Genomic DNA, 16400 nt, shown 5'->3' with positions numbered 1-16400 from the left:
AGTCAAAGATAATACCAAATCCAAAAAGCATAACATAAAATGTCTAAGAAATCTGCGATACCATGAAAAGACCAAACCTAAGAATAATAAGGATAGAGGAAAGAGAAGAATACCAACTCAAAGGCACAGAAAAAATATTCAACAAAATCGTAGAAGAAAACTTTCCCAACTTAAAGAAGGAAATACCTATGAAAATACAAGAAGCCTATAGAACAGCAAACCGAATAGACCCCCCCCACAAAGAGTCCCCTGGCCACATAGTAATTAAAGTACTAAACCTACAGAATAAAGAAAGAATAATAAGAGCAACAAAGGAAAAAGGCAAAGTGAATTATAAAGGATAACCCATCAGAATAACTCCCATTTTCTCAAAGGAGTCTTTCCAAGCCAGAAGGACCTGGACAGATGTAATGCAGACACTAAGAGTCCATGGATGCCAGCCTAAACTGATACCAGGCAAAACTTTCAATCACCATAGACGGAGTAAACAAGACATTTCAAGACAAAACCAGATTTAAACCATACCTATCTACAAATCCAGCCCTACAGAAAGCACTACAAGGAAAATTCCAACCTAAGGAAGTCAGATGCATCCACAAAAAAAGGCAATAGATAACACGACAGGAGTAAACCACAAAGAAGAGAAGTACACACACACACACACACACACACACACACACACACACACACAATACAAACAAAATATAACAGCAACTAACAATCATTGGTCATTAATATCCCTTAATATCAATGGTCTTAATTCACCCATAAAAAAGACAGAGGCTGACAGAATGGATATGAAAGCAGGACTCATCTTTCTGCTGCATACAAGAAACACACCTCAATTTCAAATTTAGACACTACCTCAGAATCAAAGGGTGGGAAAAGTCTTTCCAATCAAATGGTCTCTTTTTCTTTCATTTTTCTTTATTAGGAAATTTTCTATTCACTCCACATATTATCCACAGACCCCTCCTCCTCCCTCCTCACATCCCCAGCCCTCTTTCACAAGCAACCTCACATACCCATATCCCCAAAATCGAGGTCTCCTATGCAGAGTCAGCAGAGCCCAGCACACTGAGCCTAGGCAGGTCCAGTCCCTTCCCATTGCACCAAGGCTGTGCAAGGTGTCACACCACAGCACCCGGTTCCAGAAGCCTGCCCATAAACCAGGGACAGATCCCGATCCCCCTGTCTGGGTGCCCCCCAAACAGTTTGAGCCAAACAACCATCTTCCATTTCCAGAGGGCCTAGGCCAGTCCAATGGGTGCTCCACAGACACCAGTCCATAGTTCATGGGCTTCCCACTCGTGTGGCCAGCCATCTCTGCACATCCTCCCGTCATGATCTCGATGTCCCTCGCCTGTAGTATCTCTCCTCTCTCTCATCAATTGGATTCCTGAGGCTCACCCTGGTGCCTGGATGTGGATCTCGGTATCTGACTCCATCAGGCACTAGACAAAGGCTCTATGATGACAGTTAGGTTATGCAACCACTCTGGAAATCAGTATGGTGGTTTCCCAGAAAATTGGGAATAAGTCTTCCTAAAGACCCAGTTATAGCACTCTTGAGCATATACCCAAGGAATGCTCAATTTTACCACAAAAACACATGCTCAACTATGTTCATATAAGCATTATTCATAATAGCAAGAACCTAGAAACAACCTAGATGCCCTTCAACTGAAGAATGGATAAAGAAAGTATGGCACATATACACAATGGAGTACAACTCAGCAGTAAAAAACAATAATATCATGAAATTTGCAGGCAAATTGATAGATCTACAAAATATCATCTTGAGCGAGGTAACCCAGACTCAGAAGGACAAACATAGTATGTACTCACTCATAAGGGGATACTAGATGTGAGGGAAGGAAAGGCCAGACTACAACCCACAACTCCGGAGAGGCTAGCTAAAAGAAAAAGACCCTGGGAAGGACACATGGATGATCCTGTGAAGGAGAAATGGATGAGATCTACATGAGTGAACTGGATGGGGGGTGCCAGAGGGCAAGGAGTGGGGGATGAGAACACAGGGAAATGGGAGGGTCAAGCTGGAACAGGAACAGAGTGGGAGGGCAGGGAGGAAGATTCCATGATAGATGAGGACATCATGGGAATAGGAAGAGCAGGGTGCTGGGGAGGCTCTCAGGAATCCACAAGGATGACCCTACTTGGGAGGCTGGCAGTGGTCTAGAAGGTGCGTGGACTGGTCTATTCTGGTGAATACCCTAACAGTCATCATAGAGCCTTTGTCCAGTGACTGGTGGAGGCAGATGCAGATATCCATGGACAGGCACATGGCTGAGCTCTGGGAATCTAATCAATAAGAGAAAGAAGGGATTCTGCATGCAGGTGACATTGAGATCATGATGGGAAGACATGCAGAGATGACTGGCCACACTGGTGGAAGCACATGAACTGTAGATTGGTGGCTGTGGAGCCCCCATGGGACTGGACTAGGCCCTCTAGACACAGAGGAAAGTTGTTTGGCTCAACCTGTTTGGGGGTTACCCAGAACGGGGGTTAGGATCTGTCCCTGGTGCATGGGCAGGCTTTTGGGAGCCCAGTGTCTGTGGTGTGACACCTTGCCCAGCCTTGATGCAGTGGGGCGGGGCTTGGACTTGGCTAGGCTCAGTATGCCAGGCTCTGCTGACTCCCCATGGGAGACCCTGATTTGTGGGTTGTGGGGATATAGGGTGGCTTGGGAGGAAGGGCTGGTGGTGGGAGGACGGAGGAGATGGGATCTGAGGGTGGTATGTAGAGTGAGTAGAAAATTTCTTAGTAAAGAAAAATGAAAAACTTTAATTAATACATAAAAAGTAAAATAGAAAGATAAAAAAAACCTGAATGGCCAATAGCTGAGCAGAGGAGGGATAGGCAGGGCTGGTGGAAAGAAAGAAAAAGAGACACCAGGGCTAGCCAGTGCCCAGCGAATCAGATACAGAGGAAGCAGGAAAACAGGATGGGTAGTACACAGATGAGGTAAATGAGCCTCAGGGCAGCACATAGATTAATAGAAATAGGTTAATTTAAGTTTTAAAAAAAGCTAGCTAGAAATAGGCCTAAGCTAAGGCTGCACATTCATAATTAAGAAATAATAATCTCTGTGCTATGATTTGGGGCTGGCATTGCAAGAAAGCCTCCTACAGTATATGTTCTGTACACTCAAAACAGGGCTGGGTAGTGTGCAAGATGGTACAGGAAAAACTGGTTCTAGAGGATCTCATTAGGAAAACTCTGTCCAGGAGGTATGTGTCTAGAGCCAGGCCATATGAGGTAGAATGGGGCAGATTGCTTTGCTTCTTGGAGAACTCACCTCAGAATTCCTCCATTGGCTCCTTGAAAGGGAGCAATGGCTGGGAGAAGAGAATTGTGATACATTTCAAGTTTCATTGGAATGTCGTAGGGAAAGCCAGTGTGTGGTCTCTGCATTCAGAACAAGGCCTGGGGCTGAAGGGGCACATCTATAGGGGGTTCTGGTGGCACTTGCCAGATAAAGTTGGTGCACATACTGCTTGAACACAGCTTGATTCCAGAGTGAAGTTTATATGCTGACAGCAGAACATCTTTGTAGCTCACCAGGCAAGTCTGCTATGCAAGGAGTAGAGTATGCAGGCCAAGGCACCAGATCAGTTCTCAGAGAACTCAGCAGAGAAAGCAAGTGAAGTAACTGAGTCTTAACTGGCCTTCAGAGCAAGGTCAATGTGTATATGCATAGCCCAGGCAGGAAAGGTTCTATAGAACATCACCATGTAAATGAGTGCAGGTTTGGTGCATCTAGAACTTGGTAGTGTATTAATAGCATAGACAGGCCTGGCTCCAGTTGACCAGGGAATGTTAATGCAGGAGCTCAGTTATGGGTGCTAAGCCTCCGAGTGTGCATAAGGCACTGGCATGAAAACTATGAGGAGCACACCCAGCAAAACTGCAATCAGGACATCAGGAGATGCTATGAAAATGGCACAGGCAGCCTTGATTCCCAGAATCCTTTTCAAGGAAATCCAGTGCAATGACTGTGAGACAGAAGAAGCTTGACTTAGAAGTATGGTGATGTAGAGGCCTTGCAATGTCCTGTGGTGTTTCATCAAACAAGCCAGTACATACAGAGCTATATGTGGGTCCATGATTCCAGAGTTTCCAAAGAAACTCACGAAGGTAACCCAAGCAGGAGGCAAGTATCTTGAGCCTTTAACTAGGACTAGAATGAGGGGGTAGTTCTTGTGGGTGTGTCTCTAGTGAGCTTAGCAGTCAAAACCTGTGTGCTACCTGCACACCCAGAACTAGGTTTGGGAGCGTGCAGGTGGTTCTGGCAGGCTTGGTTCAGTGGAACTCACCAGGAAATTCTTCTATAGGAGCTACTTGCTGGATAAGTGGAAATGGAGCTGGTGGGCAAATTTGTGGTCATCTGGCAAAGCTGATGTACATGTGCGCATTCAGAGTTAACACTGAATTGTGGAAATGATGCAGGTATTCTTGGTTCTGGGTGAACTCTCCAGGAAATGAAGCTTCATTAACAGTTTGACTGTGACCTGGACTAGGTCTGTGAGTATGGAGAAGGCTCTGGCCATGTGCTTTAAATTCACGTGGCAAATCTGACAAGCAATATGAACATCCAGAAATAGGTCAGGGGAATAAAGAAATGGTACAGGCCAGTTCAGTTCAGTTGGTATTCAACAGAACAGAGAAGTGAGGGAAATCTACAAAAACAGCTAGGCTAGGAACTGGATGGATGGTGCTGATGGGAGAGGTTCTTTGAACCTACCAAGGCAAAGCTGATATGAGATCTGCCCATCTGTAACTAGATCACTAAACCTGGGAGTACCAGCGTGAAGCCGGAGGAAGAGGTTCTGGGTAGCATCATCAGGCAACACTGCTGTGCAATCTGAATCCAGCTCTTGGCCTTGGATAGTAGAGATTGTGCCAGTGTTCTTGGTTCTGGGAGAACTCATTTGGGAAAGATGTTTAACATGAATTGCTAACTGGTCTTATTAATAAAAAAGCCTGTGGCCAGATAGTGGGGGAAAAACTGAGATCAGAGGAATAGTAGAAGCCACAGCCAACCTCATCTCACCAACTTCCAGAGTGAGCCAAATCCTGTTTACTCATGCCTATATCCTTTCTGTCCCTGCCATCTTACTGCCTCTCTCCACCAAGCTACATCACTTCCTCTTTCTGCCCAGCTCTGTCACTTCCTGTCTGTATAGACCTCCACAACTTTATAGCTAACAAGCTTTGGAATTTAAAGGTGTGTGCCACCATGCCTGGCTCTGCTCCTAGTGTGGCCTTGAACTCACAGAGATCTGGATGACTCTCTGCCTTCCAGATGCTAGGCTTAAAGGCCTGAATTCTATGTTTAATATAGTGGCTGGCTTTTTCCTCTGATCTCCATGTAAGCATTATTTATTAGAGCACAAATAAAACATCACCACAGAGAGCTGTTGCAAGAGCTGCATGACCTGAGCTAGGGCTGAGAGAACAGATGACTCTGTTAAGTAAGCTTCCAGGGAATGCCACCAGGCACACCCAATCTTTGATCTATGCAACCAGATCTATGCCTTAACACTCTGGAGATGGTGCATGAGAATAATTATCAGGGAAAGTTATTACCAGAGCTTCATGACACAAGGTAGATATTGGAGAAAGTAGATGTCTGTAGAAGGTGAGATATTGGAGAACTCAACAAGCCAAATCTGGGTGCATACAGACCTTGGCCAGGAGTATGGTCATCACTCAGGTTGGCATCCTTCTTGAAGAACTAACCAGGAAAAGATGGTTCAGGAGCTATAACACCAGAGATAGCCACTGGAGTGTGGTGATGTCACTGGTGGCCGAGGTTCCAGGGACTTTGCCAGGTAAGGTCAGTGCAAGACCTGTAAGTTCCAATCAAGAATTCACACATGGGCTTGCTCAAGAGAGAACTCACTAGTGAAATCTGGTATGGCATTTGTTTGGCCAGAGCTGGGCCTGGACATGAAGTGATGTTGATTGCAGGAAAGGCTATGGGGAGATGACCAGAAAAAGGAGGTGCACAGTGTAGACATGAAGAGTTAGGCCTAGGAGAGGGCAGACAGTAGGAGTGAGCTTGCTTCTGGGAGTACAATAGGGAATATCCAGTGTGACCTGTTCAAGGTCTGGGGAGTTGGGTATACTGCTGACAGGGGAGGCTCAGATTTTCAGTCAAAGGAAAGACTTTGCTTGATCTACACATACTTAGCTATCTAGGCCTTTTAGTAGGCATATTGCACATCTGGGCTTACTACTGGGGGAACTCACCAGGAAATTTGGTGAAAGAGCTGTCTGATTAGGACCAGGCTTAAAGGGTAAACATTGCACAAGCAGGGGAATATCTGTGGACCTTTCAAGCAAAGTTAGTACAAGATCTGTGCACAGGAGATAGGCCTGGTGTGTATAGATGGCATAGGCAGGCTGGGATGTAGGGGAACTAAACAAAAATAGCAAGTGCAGGAGCTACATTATGGGACTTAGGCCTGGAATTTCATAGATGGTGCTGGCAGGAGAAGTACAGGAAATTTCTACGAGCAAAGCTGATGTATAGGCTTCATCTAGAGTGTGGGGGTGGCACTGGCTCTTAGGGAATTGACCAGCTGCAGTTAAATGAAGGATCCATGTGACTAGGCCTTTGAGGGCAGAGATACTGCAGTTGGATTTGATTCTGGGGAAGTTCACCTTAGAGAAAGCCAGAGCAAGAGCTTCACAGTCCATCACTGACAGAACACATAGGTAAGGAATCAAGGCAGAAACTTGGAGACAAGGAACTGAAGCACAGACCATGAAGGAACACTGCCTTGCTCTCCATGGCTACATCAGCTTGTTTCCTTATGCAACTCACAAACACCTGTATCACACACAGTGGACTAGATCCTCGCAGGTTAATCATTACTCAAGAGAATGATCCACACACTTTCTATTTTGCTTTGTTTTGCTTTTTGAGACAGGTTTTCTCTGTGTACCCTGCCTGTTGTGGAACGCACTCTGTAGAATAAGCTGGACTTGAATCCAGAGAGAACCACCTGCCTCTGCCTTCTAAGTGCTGAGATCAAAGGCATGCACCACCACATTGAGCTTCCACACACTCTCTTAAAGGCCAGTTTCCTGAAGGCATTTACTCAACTAAAATTTACTCTTTCAGATGAATCAAGATTGCATCAAGATGACAGAAAAAAAAACCTATCTGGCATAGCCAGGTTCCATCACATTCCATCATAACCTGCCAAAGAGCTGGGGAGCATATTCCACGGGGTACTGAATTTTCAGTAAGCACAAACACAAGATTATACGGTAAATAGAATCTTGATTCACAGTTTCAAATCCCTTAAGATCATGTAATATATATAATGCCTGAGACACATGAATTCCGTCTAGGAAGTCTAGAAGACCCCTTCGTGAAACTGAATATGAACTTGATGCTTCAATGGAGACAGTAGTATGTGGGAAGACAGGACCTTGATGTGCTTGCCATAGAAAGCTACATGTATATGTTGTAGAGAGCTCAAGAAAGAGGCTACAAGCCGGGCAGTGGTGGCACATGCCTTTAATCCCAGGTTCAGGGGGCAGAGGCAGGTGGATCTCTGTAAGTCTGAGGCAAGCCTGTTCTACCTACGTGCCCCTCAACCGAAGAATGGGTAAAGAAAATGTGGTACACATCACAATGGAGTACTTCACAGCAGAGAAAAACAAGACATCATGAGGTTTGCAGGCAAATGAAGGGAACTAGAAAATGTCATCGTGAGTGAGGTAACCCAGACTCAGAAAGACAAACATGGTATGTACTCACTCATAAGTGGATACTAGATGTAAAGCAAAGGATAACCAGACTGCAAACCACAGCTCCAGGGAGGCTAGATAGTATGGATGACCCTAGGACGGAAGTATGGATCAACCAGCAATGAAGAAATGGATGAGATCTACATGAGCAAATGGGATGAGGAGAGGTAATGGAGGACAAGGGATGTTAAATGAGAGCTTAGGGGACAGAAAGGTTCAACCTGGAATGGGAACAGAGTGGGAGAGCAAGGAAAGAGATTCCATGATAATTGAAGACACCATGCGAATTGGGAGAAGCAGAGTGCTAGTGAGATTCCCAGTAATTCCCAGGACTCCACCATAGACTACTGGCAATAGTGGAGAGGGTGCCTGAGCTGACCTACTCTGGTGATCGGATGCCTGAATATCCTAACTGTCTTGATAGAACCCTCATCCAGTGACTGATGGAAGCAGATGGAGAGATCCACGGCCACGGCCCAGGTGCAGCTCCAGGGTTCCAATCAGAGAGAGAGAGAGGAGGGATGCTATGAGCAAGAGATATTGAGATCATGATTAGAAAATGTACAGAGACAATTAGCCAAACTAGTGGAAACACAAGAACTGTGGACCAATAGCTGAGGAGCCCCCATGGTACTGGACTAGTCGCTCTGGGTAATCAAGACAGTGGTTTAGATTGAACTGTTTAGGGGGCCCCCAGGCAGTGGGATCGGGACCTGTCCCTAGTGCATGAGCAGGCTTTGTAGAGTCTAGGGCCTATGGTGAGACACTTTGCACAGCCTTGGTGCAGGGAGAAGGGGTTTGGACCTGCCTCAACTGAATATACCAGGCACTGCCTTCTCCCCATGGGAGACATTGCCTCCCATGGGAGGAAGAAGGAATGGGGGAGAGAGGAAAACCGGTTGGTGGGAGGAGGGAGGAGAGGGGAATCTGTGGTTGGTATGTAAAATGAATAGAAAATTTCTTACAAAAAAAACTGAGAGGAATAAACGTAACTCAGAGAATAGAGAAAGGAGAACAAAAAAACAAACAAATAAAAACTCCCCAAAACAAAACAAACAAACCAATAAAACCAAAACAATAAATGTTTCCATTGCTTTTGAAAAAAGTTAATAATAGCAGTGAAAAAATACTTGTGCTTGGCAGGTATTAATTTCCCATGTTGTAGAAAGCTTTGAAAAATGGCAAATTCCATTCTTTGAGAAACCGTTACACTCGAGAGGCATAGTAATACATGCATTTAATCTCCACACTCAAAAAGCATGCAGATATCTGTGAGTTTGAGGCCAATCTCATATACATAGTAATGTTCAGTCCAAAGTTATACTATGAGACTATGATTCAAACTAACCAACCAACCACCCAACAAACCAAACAAACGAACCATCCAACTACAGTCATGTGTTTACTATAAAACAGTAACAAAACAATTTATTCTTTAGTTTAAGAGGAAGAAAAACAGATTAATTTCCCTCAGTAGCAATAATGCTAATTTGAGTTAGATTACACTTGTTTCCCACATTCTGAAAATATTTACATAAAATGTCTTTTGGATTGTTTTCCTTTAAGCCTGCCAAGGATTGTAAGTTGTAGGTAATGCTCAATATGGACACTTTAGCTGAAGAACATGGCTTACATTCCATTTCTGTAATTAACTTCATATGAAAGGGTGCTATTTTCTTTATGGAAAATCTGAAATTCATGATGACATATTTTGGGTAATTTAAAAATATTCCTTTCTTCAAGAAGGAGCAGATAAGATGGTTTTATACACTTTACTTATCTTTCCTCCTGAAAAAGAATAGTCTGTGGTGGCAATAAAATCCAAGCATTTGAAAAAAAAATGGCTAAATAATGGCATTACAGATATCCATGTAATCTTTCAACATTGTGAGGGTGAGGCATGCCTTCAGAGCTTTAAGCCACGTGGGTGCAGATTTAATGTAACATTGAGTCTAAAACATGACTGGGAATGAGGAGAAAACTAGGGACAGTAGGAACATATGCTTAATAACTGGTTCAGACTAGGGAGTAGTTTCCTTCAGTAGTCTCTAAAATTTTTTAAAACATCACATATTTAAAATAAAAGTCCTAGTTAAAATAAATTCTTCCAATTTTCAATTCATGGATTTTTTCAATTAGTTTAGTCCTTAATGATAACACAGTAAATATAAGACACCACATTAAGTATTACCTTCACCTTCAGCTCTGACTTACCTAACAGCAAGTGTGTTCTAAGTAGTATATTTTTTACACTCCCTGGTATTGAGAGCCACTGGTAGCAAAAGTCCATGGGAGTATAAAGCAGTGACAATTAGAGTTCAGAAGGTCAACCTATCAGAACAAAGGGTTCTGTTAAAGGAAACTGTCATGCAAGGCTGGTCTATATCACATCAATCATTAATCCAGTCTGTTGGAGGTAATCCCTCATTTGAGCTTCCATCTTTCAAAGAAACTCTACTATGTTTCAAGTTGACCAAGAGTAGAGGGCACAATCACCAAATGGGGTTTGTAGCAGAGGTCTCAAACAAAGGCATGTTGTGCATGTCAGCAAAATTCTTCTTTTCTTTATTTTCATGAGACCTGGTTTCAGAGTACCTCTGGCTTTCTGGGAGCTCACTATGTAGACAAGTCACACCTAGAACTCACAGAGATCGGGCTGCCTCTCCCTCCCATTGCTGAGATTAAAGTTATGGTTCACCACACCCAGATGATCAGCTGACATTTTTGCCAAGCTCTTGAGCACCTGGATGATGCTTTTCAGGCCACATTTATTTCCAGCAGAATCTGGGGTATATCACTTGCTAGCAAATGCTGTTTGAATTCTTCTGTCTAAGATGGCATGCTGTGGAATCTTCCATGTTGGGCACATACATAAAAACAACAACATGCACATTTATACAGTAAGGCTACACCATGCTTTTTATGAAACATTCTTGTCTTCCCATTTCCTGTAACAGGATGTTTATGCACTTCCCATTGATCTCCACAGCTCACTCTAAGAAATTCATCCTGATTTTGATATTAGTATGTTCTGGAAGCTGTCATGTAGCAGAAAGTGCAGGTTTTCTTCATTGCTTATTATACCACAGATACATTATGAAGTACAAAGAGATAAGGTTTAAAAAGAAAGTCAAACTTTCCTTCTCTTTTTTCCACTCATTTACACACTTTGGCTATTTTTAACTATATGCTTACAGTATGGTATGTTCTCAAGATGTGACCACAGTAAGAAATAACATTGTGTAAATTTACATAGCTTTATATCAGTTTGTAAGAACTTAAGAGTTACCTGGAAAGAAGAAGCTCAATGAAGGGATCCTCTCCATCAAATTGCCTATAGTCAAGTCTATAGGACATTTTCTTGGTTAGTAATTGTCTTGATTAGTATCTTATGTAGGATGTCCTGGCAGAAGGTGGGCAGTACAAAACCTGGGCCTCTGGTAAGGGATGATATAAAAATGCACATTGAACAAGCTATGGGGGTCAACTCAGTAAGCTGTGTTTTTCCATGGCTCCTGCTTGATTCATTTTCTGTCTTTGGTTTCTTCCTTGAGTGCCTGCCCTAGTCTATTGAGATGATGCACTATGATGTGGCAATGTGAGCCACATGAACCATTTCCTCTCCAAGTTGAATTTGGTCATGTTGCTTTTATCACAACAATAGAAACCCTAACTAGTATCATCAAAGTAACAGAGTTTGAGGTAAAACACAGAAAGAGAAAAGGAGGACATTTTTCTATTCCAAACAAAATACCCCATGATTTTATTTACATATAATCTGTTATTACTGACAATATTTACTTTGTGTCTCTATCTAAGATGTTTCTAGAAGGTAAGATGGTCACAAAGTCTCCAATGAAGACACTTTGCTCAAAGTGAAATGTCTATCCTTCCAATACACACACACACACACACTGAAGGGCAAGGATTGGGGGATGAGAGCTTATTTTTTTTTCAAATAACTATATCTGCTATGCCCATCAGGCATTGTAGTACTTATTTGATGCATGATTTCAATAAGTAAATTCCTCTTTTGAAGACTATTCACATACAACAGGAAGTTAAGCACACTGGTCCTTTATGGCCAAATATGGCTAGGAAGTTGTGTTCTTTGCTCATAATCCACCATTCAGCCTTAGTAGCCATGGAAACAAGAATTTTTAAAGTGAGCTAATACTCTGTCTACTGCCAGTCACTAACATTTGGTCTTACTACAAGGGAAAAAGAGGCAAGTATTTTACATTCCCGGGTGTTTTTATTAATCACATTCTTTTTCACAGGACAAAGAATGCCAGAAAGGGCCATTGACATGTGGGTAAGTGTATGTAAACGCTACTGAATATCGTGGCTAGAAGCCCCACGTGGGACTGCAGGTAATCATTGAGCTGCCCTGCAGGTTTTAATTGTGTAGGTCCCTGATGTTGAGTTTATGAATTAACCTCTCTCTGTTGTATCCTTACCTACAAAACTTGGGAAATGACTAGATGGATGTCCTTAGATAGTCAGATGTATGAATACTCCTGAAGTGTTTAAATGAGGTTCTTCTTAAGCCAAGGACAAGAGTGAATGGAAAGGATTGTGGGATCTAGGGGTTGGAGAGACACTGCTCTGAGCTGAAATGTCTGCCTAATAGAATTTCTTTTCCTGAAGGTTTTCCCACTCTTCTTCTGACTGGAGATATGGGCATTTACTGTTAATAGCAAGAACGTCTGTGATCCTGCCACCTTCTAAATGAATCTTCTTATCCATAATACACAAAGGTATAAAAACTTTATGTTATATATGGGAGCTTTCAAATATGGTCCTATGAATCAAATGCATCTACTCCATGTGTTTCAAACACAGGAAGAAACAGATACTACCAAGCTAGCTTTTTTTTTTTTTTTTTTTTTGTGGAACAACAGCAATCTTCATTGTGTTTTCAGTACTACCTCACAGCACACTGTTCTTGTAGTCCATTGCCTCGGGCCTGCCTTGGAAAGGAAGATGATGTGGGCAGGGTGTTACCCAAGCCACCATGAAATGTGAACTCATCTTTCTGATGAAACCTCCCTAGTAGAACTGTTCCTGCCTTCACTCAGTCAGGAAGCACATTCTACAGAGACTTTAGAGCAGGGGGTAGCTGTTTAGGGAAGGTTTCCTGGCAAGGAGATCCAGTGTGTAGGCCCCTTCAACCTTCTGCATGCACAGTTAGCAGTGACATTATCCAAATGCCTAGTGAGTAAATGACTCACCTCCTTCCTTCATCCTAAGATTGGAATTGAGAGAAGGTGCAAAGAAGTTAGATCAAAGTTATAATACAGAGTGTAAATTTTCTGTGAAAGAAGATATTTGCTCACAAAAAATATGTCAGGATTCTTTTTGTTTCACTGAAATGAAGCTAATTATCTAAAGATGAAATTTTAAGTAAGAGATGGGCTATAATTGGAAATATCCACTTTTATGGATTTATATGAATTTATGTGTTAATTATCCATTTCCCCTATTCCTCTGACTCACTCTCTGGACAATTTTACACATAGATTTTGCTTTACAGATACCAAAGAAGAATTCAGGGTTTTGTGCGTGTTAGATAATCACTTTACCACTGAGCTCTATCCCCGGCTATATTACAGATAGACATTGATGAGCATACTCTTCTGGTTTCAATTATAAAATAGGTATAGCCTTCTTTAGAGAAGTGTACATTTCTGTAAAATTCACAAGGAGGAATAGCATTGCACACTATCATTTATGAGGTGTATCATTATGTATTGATCAATTTGTATACACATATATGTATACAAAAATTTGTGTCAAGTGTGTTATTATTTTTACATAAATGAGTTTACTATGTGAATTATTTTCATTTTCTTTCATAGATGATTTCAGTTTGTAACAGTCATGAAATGTTATAGTACTATATTTTAGAAATGCCAATTAATTTGAGCATTCCCCTGCTTTTTCCTCTCTTTATGGTATTAAAATATTTACAAATTGCAAATACAGGTAAAATAAGCATGTCATTACATATGATATTGCAAACTCTCTTCTCATTGTCAGTTCTAAGCACTGAAATTCCTAGTCAACAAATATTATTATTTACTCTGTGAAGAATAATTATCTGTACATAGACCACTGAAACATCTCTATGTGACAACAGGGACAAGGTATGAGAGCTCAGTGCTGTACAAGCCATGACTCCCTCTGTTTTCCTGCCTTCCCTTGTAGTCCCACTGACTCTATTCTTCTTTGATGCCTTCTTCAGATTTGCCAAAATGAAGGAGTTCATCTTCAAGTTCAGTGGCCTGATTTGCAGTACAGCAGCTTTGGTGTTCGAAATCATTCTTGCAAACAGCCAATGCTGGCGCCTGTGGGAGTTTAACAACGAGGGTGTGCAATTTGTGTCAATTGGACTCTGGAAAGCTTATTACGCTCAGGAATTTAACATCTCTGGGTCTATGACCAGGATGTTGGTTCACACCCCTCTCAATTCAACCTGGAACAAGTCATCGGAATTTCAGTATTTACAAGTCCTGATAGCTTGGGCCATTTTGATGAAACTCCTAGTCGTGATTTTCACTTCAGTGGCCATTAAGATCAGCTGTCTGGAAGATCCACTCATTGAGATCCAGCTGTTTTGCTACAAGATGTCTGCCATAACTTTGGCTGTGAGCAGCCTTTTCACGCTTGTTACTGTGACCTTGAACCACCTGGTAGATATCTATGGGCAAATCACTCTTGACTTTTCACCTGACTTTCCCGTTAAAAAGGAGGACATTATAAAGAAACACTGCACAAATGTATTCCCAATGGGTGTCCTGATAGCCACAATGTCACTGTTTGGAGTGATTATGTTTCTCTATGAGATGATCTCTTTGAGAGTGCAGAGTCAGGTGAAGGCCCAGTGTGCTTCCAACCTGGCTGCGCAAATGGTCTGAAGTGAGGGCTCTGGCATTTTAACATCTGCCAGGAGAATCCTTGAAGAAATTGCCCATTTGTACACAGTACTGTGTAATCACCAATTCATTCTATATAAAATATCAACTTGATTTCTGGGAGTGTGTCTAAGTTTTATTCCTTCCTTGCTGTCAAATGCATTCCATTCTTTAAATGTTTTCACATACTAAACTGTAGGTCATGATCTCATTTGATACTGCCGTCAAGAAATAGCAAGAAACAGTACAGTATAAAGGCATGTTTCCTAAGTAAACCTAGTGAATCCCATGAGAAATACGGTTTGCAAGAAAGCAGACACCTCAACACAAAAAAAGAAACCACATTCTTGTGTGGAGACACTTAAGTATTCATATCTCCGACAGGTAGAACAGGATGTTTTAGCCTTGGCACTGCTGGGAGAGTAGGATGCTCTCTTGGAGAAAGAAGGCAATGCTGTTCACTGAGTATGCTAGTGCCATCTGTCGTCTGTTGCTATTAGAAGGCAGTAGCCATCTCCTATTTCCCCAGTTGTGAATAAACGCCACAAATGCCCAGGCATTTCCAGTGTGCTCTGATGGTCCATGTGGTGGGTAGCACAGGGCCATTCTAATCTATCAGCCCTCCCTCAGGACCGTAAAAAAATTCTAGTTTTCTTTCTGGGAACATTAGTCCCTATTCTTTATCAGGTCAGCTTTCTGAGTGTGTGTTATACTGTGTGAATACTTTCTCTCAGTGGATCTAGATCAGTGGTTCTCAACCTGTAGTCTGTGGCCCCTTTTCGGAGTTAAGTGACCCTTTCACCGGGATTGCCTAAGACCATTGGAAAACACAGATATTTATATAATGATTAATAACAATAGAAAATTGCAGTTATAAAGTAGTAATGAAAATAATTTTATGGTTGGGGGTCACTCCATCATGGGGAAGTGTATTAGAGGGTCACAGCATTGGGAAGTTTGAGAACAACTGGCCTAGATCTTCCATCTCCATCACCACCACCCACCATATCACATACCTGATTCATTTCTCTGATAAAATACATAACATGGGCAAGTAAAGGAAGAAAAGTTTATATTGGCTCTTAATTTGAGAAAATACACATCATGACTGAGAGATCATGGGGGCAAGAGTCCCAAGATGCTTGCTACATTGCATTAGTAGTTAGAGAGCAGGGAGAGTAGTTAGTGCACTGCAGATGCTCACTTAGCTCTCTGCATGTTATGCAGACAGGATCCTCATTCCAAGGAATGATGCTACTCCATTTTAGACGGTTCCTCTGAGCCAAATTAACCTCATCTTAATCTCTTTGAGACATTACCGTAGGCTTCTGTGTTTCTTGATTTTAGATACTGTTCACTCAACATTCAATATTAACCATTCCTAATCCTCTTCTTGACAATTTATGGTCCAAATATATCACTTTTATTACATTAATTAGTTGTTGTTGTTTTGTCTGTGTGTGTGTGTGTGTGTGTGTGTGTGTGTGTGTGTGTGTGTGTGCGTGTGTTGTACAGGAACCTTTGTTCCATGGCTTGTGGTCACATTATAGGGGACTTGGTAAGCTGTAGCCATCTAGGGGTATATAAATCTCATTAATTCGAAATATTTGGACCTATGCCTTGAAATGCACTCAGATATTCTATAAAAGAGTTTAATTGGCCATTCCATGGGGAGTGTGCAATTCTAGAAGGA

The 16400-nt window shown here is 42.1% G+C and overlaps 1 protein-coding gene across 1 annotated transcript; it reads left to right on the top strand.

Annotated features, from left to right (window-relative positions):
• The first annotated feature begins 12438 nt into the window (after window positions 1-12438).
• LOC131899719 (uncharacterized) lies at window positions 12439-14710 on the top strand. The gene is made up of 2 exons (XM_059251200.1): window positions 12439-12550; window positions 14038-14710. Exons 1-2 carry the CDS (start codon window positions 12522-12524, stop codon window positions 14708-14710), a joined length of 702 nt encoding a protein of 233 aa, XP_059107183.1. The 5' UTR covers window positions 12439-12521.
• Window positions 14711-16400: the final 1690 nt, after the last annotated feature.

This window comes from Peromyscus eremicus, chromosome X, assembly GCF_949786415.1.
Source record: "Peromyscus eremicus chromosome X, PerEre_H2_v1, whole genome shotgun sequence".
NCBI lineage: Eukaryota > Metazoa > Chordata > Mammalia > Rodentia > Cricetidae > Peromyscus > Peromyscus eremicus.
This window is presented reverse-complemented; position numbering and strand designations above follow the sequence as displayed.

What these genes read in the sequence shown, in the direction of transcription:
- LOC131899719 (XM_059251200.1), top strand. Translation starts at nt 12,522, where the DNA reads ATGAATCTTCTTATCCATAATACACAAAG. An exon ending in CTTATCCATAATACACAAAG is followed by an intron (nt 12,551 to 14,037) that starts GTATAAAAACTT and finishes TGCCTTCTTCAG; the next exon opens with ATTTGCCAAAATGAAGGAGT.